The following is a 12,129-nucleotide window of genomic DNA, read 5'->3' as shown; positions in this document are numbered from 1 at the left end:
AAAAAAAAAAAAAAAAAAGGGGTGGGGGGTGGGGGGTTGCATGAAAACAATAAGTTTTTGTCTAAAGTTTTTTTGTTGAAAATTGGTGTTTTGTGGTGGCCAATAAAATATTTCAGTCTTTGTCGTGCATGTTTACCAAATGCTCAAATAATAACTGTTTGCTTTCTATGGAGTTATAGCAGGGACAGTCTCTATTGATCTGAATTGTACTGAAGAGACAAGAGCATAGATAGCATTAAAAGCTCAGACATTTACTGATTTAGTCTGATCCTATACACAAAAATCTTATGACACTTCTTTTATGTGGGTGGGTGATTTTGTGCAGCTGGGTAATGGAGTGCAATATTTTAGTCAGCACCAATGAGTGTGAATGCACACACATGCATTTGTGAGATAATCTGACATACTTTTTATTTTCATGTCAGCATGTGATGTTATAAACTTAATGACAGTACTCACTTTAATCATGACATTTCTTTTCTACTATTCACTAACACTTAACAATACACACCTCTCCATCTCGCCCCCCACACAGACACAGTTCAATCAACATGGATTTTTATTACTCAAATCATTCCAGCCTCACACACAAAAATACTTGTCTTGATGCACAGATTTCAAAGCGGGATAGCAAAATCTTAACATAAACCATTATGGTATTGACTATAAGTAGATAATTGAGGACAATCTGCCAATCTAGAATGAAGGCAACGGAAAATAAGACTTAGTCAGCACCATCATTCCCCGACAAATGAAATTAAAAACCTAACAAAGACAGACCAGTGACCAGACACTCAGTGCTGTCAGTACAATCCACTCTGATCCAAGCCAAAGCTGTGTAAAAAGTTATGATCATGAACACACTGCAAGCTTATCTTGAAGACCTTTCATTTCCTCTTGTTTATCAGCTAAAAAAACCGAGGCAGCCAGCTGCTCAGTGCTGAGAGACCAACCATCTCTTCCTGACCAAAGTTCCAGTAGCATGAACTGAGAATCGAGTCCTTCCAATTTACCAGTCACGCACATTCACAGTTGTGCTCTATCGCCGCAAGCATTTTCTGTTCAGTTCTAGCTGTTTGGCTCTCACAAGATAATCATTTTTAAAGTTAATTACTGTAATGGGAACTATCAGTAGTCCCAGTCCGTAAAATAGTTGCAATGCCTCAAACGACTGCTCAAAATACAAAACAAGACATGCAAAGAATACATAATAAAATAAATAAAAAATGAAATAAAATAATGAATTTTTCAAAATAAAAAAGGGGGGTATGGCATCAGGATGAGATTATCGACTTGTTTTCTGACAGAACACAGGTTTAATTTCAAATTTTATAAAGGGAAACGGTTCTGTGATGAAACCTTTGAAATAATAATTGTGTTTCACAAATCTTTTTTCAGAGTCCAAAACAAATCAAAAGATATCATGTTGCTTGTCAACTGCATGAGGCAATATCAGGGTTTATTAAATCTTGTCAAAAACTAAAACTAGTCAAAGAGCAACAATGTACCACACAGCAAAAAAGCCACTACAATAACTGAGCAGTAACTGCACGCACTCCTTGCGAAATACGATATGAAACAAGCAATGGAGAGGAAGGATTGGGTGAAAGAGGGGACAGAGGCAGGGGCCAGAAACAAGTGATGGAAGTCCTGATTCTGGCAGCAAGGCAAGGAAGAGGAAAATGATTGTCTCATATTCATCCCTTGGAGCACAAGAAACCACTCTCACCACACAAACAAAAACTACAGCTTATCTCTGCCCTCACAAATCCTGCACATATCTATGCTCCAAACCTGGAGGATGAATGAAACATAAAGCAAGCCTGCCTGAGATGATCATAAAATTCAAGTTAGTCCGATTCATTTTTGGGAACAGGTGTTTTCATTTCATTTTATTTTTTGTCTCCATTGACAGAAAGAAACTGCTTTACAGAGTTCATCTATCAACCTGTACATTCGACATTGCATGGACTTTAACATTTGGCTACAGTACACTTTTTGGGGTTTACACTTTCTTTTTTAATAGCTTTCACCACATTTGCATCATATATAAAGACATGAAGACTTTTGTGTTTTCTTATAACATGATTCAGATTTCTCAGGGTCTCTCTTTTATCATGAAATTAACTTTCTTGCTGAACAGAAGGGTGAAAAATTTTTTTTTTAATGTATGCACACATAAAAAATGTTCATATTAAACAAAGGAAATGATTTTCTTATGAATACACAGCCAAACCAAGAACTAAACCATGTTTCACCCATCAAAGTTGACAAGGTTAAAAAAAAAAATTAAAAAAAAAAAAGTTTTGTTTCATTTGCTTGTTGTTTCACCTTCGTAACATCAGTACAACAAAACTATAGAACCAGACAAGAGGCTCTTTACTTCCCCTGCTCGTACACACATCCATCCGCACGATGACGTACAAACCGTTCATTCCGCTCCTTCTCTATCATTCCTTTCTTCCAGGTCACCAATTGCAGAAAAAAATGTCAAGTGTCTTCCATCAAAAGAAAGGAACTAGGGACATTCCACTACAGTAAGTCACTGTCTCACAGCCGCCCTGGAGCAGGTCCGGCCCCGCGGTCGGTCACATGGCATATTTCTTCGTCCACTCCTTGCTCAGTTCATTGTATTTGTCTCTGTCCATTTTGTATATTCTGGCAATTTCCGGCACCAGTGGGTCGTCAGGGTTGGGGTCTGTCAGCAAGGAGGAGATGGACAGCAGCACTGCAAATCAGAAACGAGGCACTGGTCAGAGTACAGGAGCAACTGAAAGAAGGCACGAGCAGTGTCCCCACATTTTGCATTGTTTCCTGATAAGACCACACAGAGTCAGATCAGGACTGCTGAACCGAATAAAAATATTCAATCATGTCAAACACAAAACTTTCTCACATCTGGAAAAAAAAAAACCAACTTAGCCACAAGCTTGTTTCCATATGCAAGAAACATTGCACTGTCAGCAAAACTACACCTTTTTTAAATTTTTTTTAATTAAATCTAATGCAGAGTATGTTCTTTCAAATGAGATGAAAAGAAATCAAAACAAAACTGATCATCTGTCAAATCTGCACACCATTAACTCTCTTCTTACAGCACTTTGATCTTCAGACATTGAAAAAAGAATGTCTGCAGAAAGAGCGATGACAGCTTTTGCATACACAATAAAGAAAAAAACAGTTACCAATTTCAAACCTTTGATAAGCTTTGAACAACTGGACATGAAATCTACCCAGCAACCTGCCTGAAGTCTTACGCAATACATGTACATCTTACGGTGCAGTCACTAATCATGATGGTGGGTTATCAGAATGGGACATTTTTAACAGACAACCTAACTTGCAAAGGGAAAAAAAACAAAAACAAAAAAAAACCAGCAAAAGAGCTACCCAACCCACCTAAACCACCCAAAAGTGCACCTAGCCAAACACAGGACTAGATCGCACTACAGTGCTTGCTGTGAAAACATTTCTCAAAATGATGAAACATGTTTGGGGCAACAAATGTTTCATTGTTGAGCAATTCATTTCGCAAAATGCCAAGAACAAGCATGACATATGAGTCCTATATGCCCACCTGGTCTGTGTCAACCATCTCATGTTCCTCAGTTCAATGAGGTCTGCCAACATGATATATCAGAGAGAACAACCAGAGCTAAGAGGGGCATACATACCTTTAGAAATAGTTAGAGCCGGTGACCACTGTGACCTCAGTATGTCCAAACAAATGCTGCCGTTACTGTTGATATTGGGATGGTATATTTTTGTTGCAAACGACACCTGTCAAAAGCAATCAAGTAATTAAGAAAACCAAACAACAAAAGACCTCTTTTTTTTTCAAGAGAAGATATGGCAAAGCTTTCAAGACTCTACTGACAAGCTCAGTAATCTTTTCTATTTGTAATGTCAGTTTTGTTTCAGTACAACCAAGAACAGTTGGTAGCATATGTACTGTTCTAATTCTGTGATTGAAACAAGCAAGGTTAGTAAGATGCGAGCAGAGTAGAAACTGTCATTCCCATGCATGAACAAAGAGTAAACCAATGCAAATGATGATTTGAAAAAATTACTTGTCTGCCAAGAGTTAGCTGGCCAAGTCTAAAATGTCTCCTTGACAAAAAGAAACCAATTCAGATTTCGACCAACCTACTTCTAGTCTACCTATCTGTCTGCTTTAAAAGAGTGTGCTGTGTAAATAAAATACTAATAAAACAGTCATACTTACTTTGGGTGGCTTAAAAGGATAGTCTGTTGGAAAGTGTATGGTTAAGAAGAACACACCACCTTGATATGGACTGTCAGGCTGGAAAACAAAACAAAACAAAAAAAAATATTACAATTAAAAAGCCAAGAAAAAACATGAGGTGTTAGTAAAAGAGAACTTGTAACAAAAAAGGTGCTTTTTTTTTTTTTTTGCTTCTTTTTAATTTTATCAACATTACCATATTAGGTAGTAAGGTATTTAAACTATTTTTCTAAAAAAAAAAAAAACTTTGTAAACTGTAAACACTAAATGTTGCAATTTAAAGCAAAATTTTATGATTTGTCTAAATGTTTTTCAACATCAATAAGCCAGTCCTTTTCATAACGAGTTAATCTTGTGGGCACAAAAAATCTCTCTCTCCCTCTCTCTCTGTATATCATATAACACTGATTATAAGCAAGTCTTTGTTAAACATTTAAATCAAATTTTCTGAACTAATACAAGACAACTCTCTGAGCAGTTTCTCTACAAAGAATTTTTTCCCTAAAAGTAAAAATCCAATCATTTTACAACTCTCTAAAGGTTAAATTCAACTGTCATATTATAGGAAGTACAAGATTTGACCGTTTCCTTTAAAATCAGACTAATCAACTGTATTGCTTATCAGTATATATATATATATATATATATATATATAGAGAGAGAGAGAGAGAGAGAGAGAGAGAGAGAGAGATTAAATATGAAATCCAGGCCCAGATGTCTTTGTTTTTTTCATAATGTCATGGAGAATGCACCAACAGTCTTGGTTTATCTTTTAACCTTTAAAACTGTACTTGTGTTTGGGGTGGGGTGGTTTTGGACCAACATGGGCATAAATGAGAAGTTTTAAAGTTTAAAGATTAACCAAGAGTGTTTTTTGTGTATTCTTCAATACATTGTGAAAAAAACAAAGACATCTGGGCCTGAATTTAATATTTAATCTATAATCGCATAACATACATCATCCCGTGAGCCCAACAGGTCACGGTGTGGTGTCCAGTTTTTAAACCTGGGATTGACTACCAAGATATATATATATATCACCTGCAACACACTGGAACTAGTGGCATCACCTCAGAACTCTTCACTGTCATACAGTATCAACAACTGTTACCATACCAAATAAAACACGGAATAAATAATAATAATAATAACAATAATAGTGTTAATAATAATATTTTTTATCAATAACAACAACTTCAACAACAATATCAAAATAATAACACAAATAATAAAAATTAAAAATGCCTAAAAAAAATTATTTCAGAATCACCTACCGGGCCCACTATTGTGGCTTGCCAATGAAATACTGAAACAGACACAGATACACACAATGTTCAATCTTTCGAGTTTCCTTGAAACCAGTTTTTAGAAAACCAAAGAAAAAAAAAAAAAAAACCCAACAGAATTACTATAAGTACAATTAGAATTACATCACAGATGATGTTGGATTTTCAAGCATGAATAACATGCTTTATTTTCATTAATTACAATTTATCAATTCAACAAGAAATAACTGGAGTAAAATGCTGTCAACACTGCTGATTTTATCTCATTTTCATTTGTTTTTGGCTGCTCCATCTTTTAAGCCCTACTTGAAGCAACATACACATCAGGAAGACTGGTTTATTTAAGATAAGGACTTATTTACAAATTAAACAGATGAATCAGAATGAATACACACATGCATACAAACAATTATTCTAATTTTCAATTTCATAAAGAAACATACATGCACTGAAATCAAGTAAAACATATTAAAACTAAATCACACATTTCAATAATCAGTCTTTTTTTTCCTTTTAATTTCTAATTTCCAAGTGCCATCTGGAAAACTAGCAAATAGTACAGGTTTGTTACACAAACCTTCAGCCTTTTGCCTGCAGGGCTGGCAACAATGACAGCTTCAGATCTGATCATCATTTACAAGGTTCATTTATCATGATCCGATGATGCAAAACAATGTCTTTGATGAAGATGACATTAAAACCATTTCTTCTCAAATTCTGTGCAAAATATACAAGTGCTGTGCTGCAAGCACATACATACACAGACATGCACTCAGAGGCTCCACTGAATTCTGAAACCTTATATATTTTTTTTTAGAAGTAGCTGGGTATCAATCCTATATTGATACAATGCTCGGTGCTTAGCAGAGGTCCAAACCAAAATGTCATCGATCGACATCAGTAATCATTACATATGATAAATTTTTAAAATAGTGTAAGTTCGTTGGCAATTATGGTGGGAGTTTTGGCAAATATAGAGTCAGGAGGCAGTGTTGAGGGTCACATGACTAATCTGTGGATCAAGAGTTTGATTTCTGGCTGGACTTTCCTGCATGCTGTTCTATCACGAGTATTAGTCATTAGTGAAAAGTTCACGCAGGACAGCAGTGAAAGTAAACTCAAGGATCAAGAAAGGTCTGCATAGACTTACACTGACCGAGAATTGAACATTACATCCGTTGATTATTCGGTACCGATGTCAAGCTGTTCACTGCACATCGATCGAGGATCAATGCCCAGCGCCGGCAATATTTTTTTTTCCTTTCTTTTTTCTCTCTCTCTCTCTTTTTAAAAATTTATTTTATGCATGAATCTATAATGAACACCCCCCACACACACACACATACAAACTTACAGTCATCTCCTACAGGTCCTGCTGAACAATGTGCTGGTGGATCACGACCAAAGTCCTGCAGTTCCTGCAAACAAACAACTTTGTTCACTGTTAACTGACATTAAAGACGACACATACATGTACTAATGCAGTACATTGGTTGTTCATATGAAAAACTAATGATCTCAAGTACATCTATTTATGTAAAACTATAATATCAAATAATATTTCAAGTTAATTCGATAATCCTAAAATAGCTATTCACATAATGCTATTCCTTGTCTCCTGACAAATAATGTTCTTTATGCTTAATGGACTTCCAAGGTTAGGAAGTCTCTCTAAAAAAAATTTTTTTTTTTTTTTTTTTTTTTTTTTTTTTTTAAAGAAGAAGAAAAAAAAAGCTCATTTAATCAATGTTTAAACTTTTTGACTGAAGCAGCACTGTACATTACTATGATATTGATGCATCTACACAAATTGTGGAAGTTCTTAAGCATTATGAGATGCAAAAAGTTTTATTTTTTATTACTATATCTTAAGAGAATAATATTCATTCCTGAACTTCACAGACAAATCCTAAATATTACTGAGGATTGTTCACTGATACTAACATTTGTGCTACTTCACAAGTCAAAAAATGCACAATGTCAGACACAAAACTTTAGTATCTAAAACTGGTCACATGCCACCCACCACCACCCCACCACCACCCCATCAACTCATCCTCCACACACCATTCCCACAAAAGTATTTGTATTGCTTATCGATCAACTAAAATAAGAGGGGGAGGATAACCCAGGACAGAGTATTACCTCCCTTGGACACAACTAATAATAATAATAATAATGGTATTTGTATAGCGCTAAATCTTGTGCATAAACAAATCAAAGCGCTTTCGCACCAGTCATTCTCACGCAAGCATAACTCTAAAACTGAAAAAAACTAAAAAGACAAGGAAGAGGCAGGGAAGGGAGGCTACTTTGGGTAGAGGTGGGTTTTAAGGCCAGACTTGAAAGAGCTGAGTGTGGAGACTTGACGAAGCGAAAGAGGAAGTTCATTCCAATTACAAGGTCCAGAGACAGAGAAAGAACGGTGGCCAACAGTCGAGAGTTTGAATCTGGGTATATGTAAGTGGAGTGGATCCGAAGCTGATCGTAGTGAGCGAGATGGAGTGTAGAGGTGAAGGCAGGCACAGAGATAGGAAGGGGCTGATTTGTGAATACATTTGTAGCATAGAGTGCTGATCTTGTACTTTATTCGGTGTGAGACAGGGAGCCAGTGGAGATGTTGCAAAAGAGGAGTGGTGTGCTCAGATCTTTTCTTTCTGAGGACGAGTCGGGCAGCAGAATTTTGTATGCGCTGAAGGGACTGAATGGATGAAGCAGGCAAACCAGACAATAGAGAGTTACAGTAGTCAAGGCGAGAGAGAATGAGAGAAACGACAAGTCTAGATGTTGCGTCAGTGGACAGATATTTCCGGATGGAACTGATGCGCCGCAGTTGACAGTAGCAGGATTGACATGTCTGATTGATAAATGTTTGCATGGACAGTGTGTTGTCAAGGACAACGCCGAGGTTCCTGACTGAAGTGGACAGAGGGATGGATGTACTGCCAAGTTTGATTGTATTAGTTGTAATGGAAGAGAGTTTTTGTTTAGTTCCTATGATCATTGCTTCAGTTTTGTCCGCGTTCAATTGTAACTTATTTAGAGTCATCCAATTTTGAATATCCAGGAAGCAGTTAGATGTTTCTTGCAAGAGCGACAACAGTTTTTCAGGTGTATCACTCTTCTGGAGTTGAGTGTCATCAGCGTAAGAATGATGACTGACATTATGGCGGTTGATAATTTCAGCGAGAGGAGCAGTGTACAGTGTGAAGAGCACTGGGCCTAAAACAGATCCCTGTGGGACTCCATGTTCAATTTTAACGGGTTCAGACTCGAAATTATCAACAATGACAGACTGGAATCGATCAGTGAGATACCATTTGAACCAGTTTAGAACAGTGCCGTTGATACCAAATGTATAATGAAGACGGGAAAGAAGGATTGAATGGTCTATCGTGTCAAAGGCGGCTGACAAGTCGAGAAGAGTGAGAAGGGAGATATGTCCTGAGTCGGACGCTAGCAGTAGGTTATTCAGGATGTGGAGGAGAGTGGTTTCGGTGCTGTGGTCAGCACGATAGGCAGACTGAAATGGGTGGATGAGATTGTTGAAACAAAGGTGATTGTTGAGCTGCTTCAGGACGGCTTTTTCAAGGAGTTTGGACAGGAATGGAAGATTAGAAACTGGTCGATAGTTTTTCAAAATGTTTGCGTCAAGGTTGGATTTCTTCAGAAGAGGCCGGACTATTGCAGTTTTGAAAGTGGATGGAAACGTTCCAGAGAGAAGGGATGAGTTGACAATGTTGGTGATTGTGGGGAGAAGCTGTGAGACACACTGAGAAAAAACACAGGCTGGTATAGGATCGAGCTCACAGGATTTTATTGTCATTTCTTTGAGGATTTCATGGACATCTGTTTCAGTTAATGGATTAAAGGAATGGAGAGGAGTGCCGTTGAATTGAGGATCAGGATGAGTAGGTTGGAAAGACATTTGGTCTAAGATGGTACGAATATTCTGGACTTTGTCAAAAAAGAAAGAAGAGAAGACATTGGGGAGTTCAGATAAAGTGTAGGCAGAAGGAAGAGGAGTCTTTTTTGCAGTGCCGAGAAGATTTGACATGATAGTGTAAAGAGATTTGGTGGATGTGGCATCGAGAACTTGAGAAGAAAAGAAGTTTGTCTTCGCTGATGAGATCATATGTTTGACTTTATTTATTTGTTTTCGGAAGATTTGATTGTGGACTTTCAGTTTTGTTGATCGCCATCGCCGTTCCAATTGACGACGTTTGCGTTTTGCAAATCGAATGTCTTGTGTGTACCACGGGGCGGAAGGTCTATCAGGGAGCATGCGGGTAGTGGGGGGTGCATGTTCATCCAGCAGTTGAGAGAGGACGGAGAACTAGCAAAATATTCTGTCAGAAACGTGCATCAAACATGCTCTCATATATTGTACAGCTTAAAAGAGACGTTTAAACATGGAGGTGGGAGAGAGGGTTGGGGATGGAAGCAGAAGAACGAAGAACGGGGAGAGAGAGAGAAAAAAAAAAAAAGAGAGAGAAAACAGACTTCAGGACCACACTGAATGACTAACATTATTAACATAATAATTCAATAAAAACTGATCATATCCTACCATTTGTCTAAATAAACACTCAAGACAAAAATACTGTCAATAATAATAATTTTTATATTGCACTATAACAAACAGAAGCACGCTCTATCATGCACTTCACAAACCTATTAGTATTACTTAAATTAAAATATCTGAATACATACAATACAGTAAAACAGAGATATAAACAAAATTGTTGAAGTAATAAAAACACATTCAATGGTTCTATAAATGCATAGACGACAAAATTCACTGGTAATGGTATATATACCCTAAATAATGCAACAACTTTTAACACTCCCTCACACATACACAAAACCTAAGTAACCTGAGTTACTTGTGTATACATTGTGAAAAGTATGGGTCCCAGGGCAAAACCTTGTGGTACACCTTATTTCAGTACAGATGGTCCACGGAACAGGCTGGTTTCCATTCACAAGGACAGACTGTGTGTGGCTTGATACAGAGAACTGCAGCCATTTCAAGGCAGTACCACCAAATCCGAACCCAGCACTTAATTACTGTTGCACTTGCAGGAATAAATTTCACTCTAAAGCCGAGCTTGTGTAATTCTACAATCAAAATAACGAAGCACAAGGTTTCACTTTTTCAGAAAAAAAAAGGAAAACAATAAAAGAAAAAAAGTATCCCTGGGTAAACTGATCCTTCAGTCTGTTACCGGCATTTGTCAAATTGTTTTGTGTAAAATATAACTTGTTAAGTTGTTGTTTAACTAAGGCACAGTAAGGATGCGGAGATGGTCATTTTCTGAGAAGTTTTAAGTATTTGACACAACAATAAAAGTAATGAATAAGTGTCTAAAGAACTTTACATGCTGGTCTACCCATCAAAATTTCAAATACCTGCAACTTTGTGTGAACTTTTGTGTGTAATGATTGAAAACATAATAACCATTTTACTTGTTTAGTTTGTTCAACTGTATTACTGTATTACTATTAGTTTTATCTGTGTGGCTGTTAGTGTGTTTTTGGATGGGTAGGGGGTGGGTGGTCCTAAGTATGACTATGAGTATGACTATGAGTCATTCAATGAACATTCTAGATCTAATAAGCTGTCACTTAGAACAAACTGTTAGAACAAGAGTTTCTTCATAAATCTCTCCATCTTCAGTTCGCTAAGTTATTCTGACAAAACAGACTGAACAGAAGCTAAGACGGCAAAATAATGAGGATTATGGGTACGTCTTTCGGACTATGGAATGGTGAGTCCTGGCTGCTACAGTTAAACTGATCACATTCCACCCATTCTGTTTCATTTCTATGCTGGTCAGAATTCAGCGTATGAAATGTTGCGGTACCAGAAGAAAACAAAGAAACAATGCGCTGACGGGCCAAACTGAATTCCTTATCTTTGTATATTACGCTTGCTAACATATTGACACGGCAGTCATATCGACAAAACCCATAACATTTTTGACAATCACCAATAATAGTGTTCACAGACGACTGGAAAGAAGTTCAGGTCCAACTGAATCCATCAAGATGGCTGCTCACGAATTGGTCTCATTAAAATGTGTCTGACTCCTTCCCTTTGTCTCGATTCAGACTAACCACTATAAAACTTAGCTCTACATACAATCGCCTGCCACATACCTTATTTATCCTTTTCAAAGCCATTCCGAACAAACAGGACCAATGTACAAAAGCAGTTACAACCGGACAGCTCAACAGCCAGAACAATTCAGTCTTTTCACACACTGACAGACATGCGCGATTGCGACAAAGCTACGCGCAGAACCGGAAAAGCAAGACCTGCATGATGATCTCAGTTAAAGGTCCGCTCAAAATGCAAGCGGTTTACTTTCATTTTGGCGTGCAGTACACGATAACAGTGGTCGTGCGGCGTCAACGTCGATGACGGGAATTGTCTTCAGAAAGGAATAAATACAGATTTCGTGATGAATGAAAGAGTTAAATGATTAATGCAGATCCATGTAGCATTACTAGTATCAGTATCAGTATCACTGAGTACTACTGAGCTCAAGGAGGCGTCACTGCATTCGGACAAATCCATATTCGCTACACCAC

The 12,129-nt window shown here is 37.3% G+C and overlaps 1 protein-coding gene across 1 annotated transcript; it reads right to left on the bottom strand.

Annotated features, from left to right (window-relative positions):
* Positions 1–541: 541 nt before the first annotated feature.
* On the bottom strand, positions 542–11,844 carry LOC143292728 (ubiquitin-conjugating enzyme E2-17 kDa-like). The gene is made up of 6 exons (XM_076603260.1): positions 11,695–11,844; positions 6,887–6,950; positions 5,521–5,552; positions 4,226–4,303; positions 3,675–3,780; positions 542–2,728 (listed from the first exon to the last, which is right to left on the bottom strand). Exons 1-6 carry the CDS (start codon positions 11,716–11,718, stop codon positions 2,589–2,591), a joined length of 444 nt encoding a protein of 147 aa, XP_076459375.1. The 5' UTR covers positions 11,719–11,844; the 3' UTR covers positions 542–2,588.
* Positions 11,845–12,129: the final 285 nt, after the last annotated feature.

This window comes from Babylonia areolata, chromosome 18, assembly GCF_041734735.1.
Source record: "Babylonia areolata isolate BAREFJ2019XMU chromosome 18, ASM4173473v1, whole genome shotgun sequence".
Taxonomy (NCBI): domain Eukaryota; kingdom Metazoa; phylum Mollusca; class Gastropoda; order Neogastropoda; family Buccinidae; genus Babylonia; species Babylonia areolata.
Note: the sequence above shows the minus strand (reverse complement) of the source record. Positions and strands in the feature narration are given on the sequence as shown.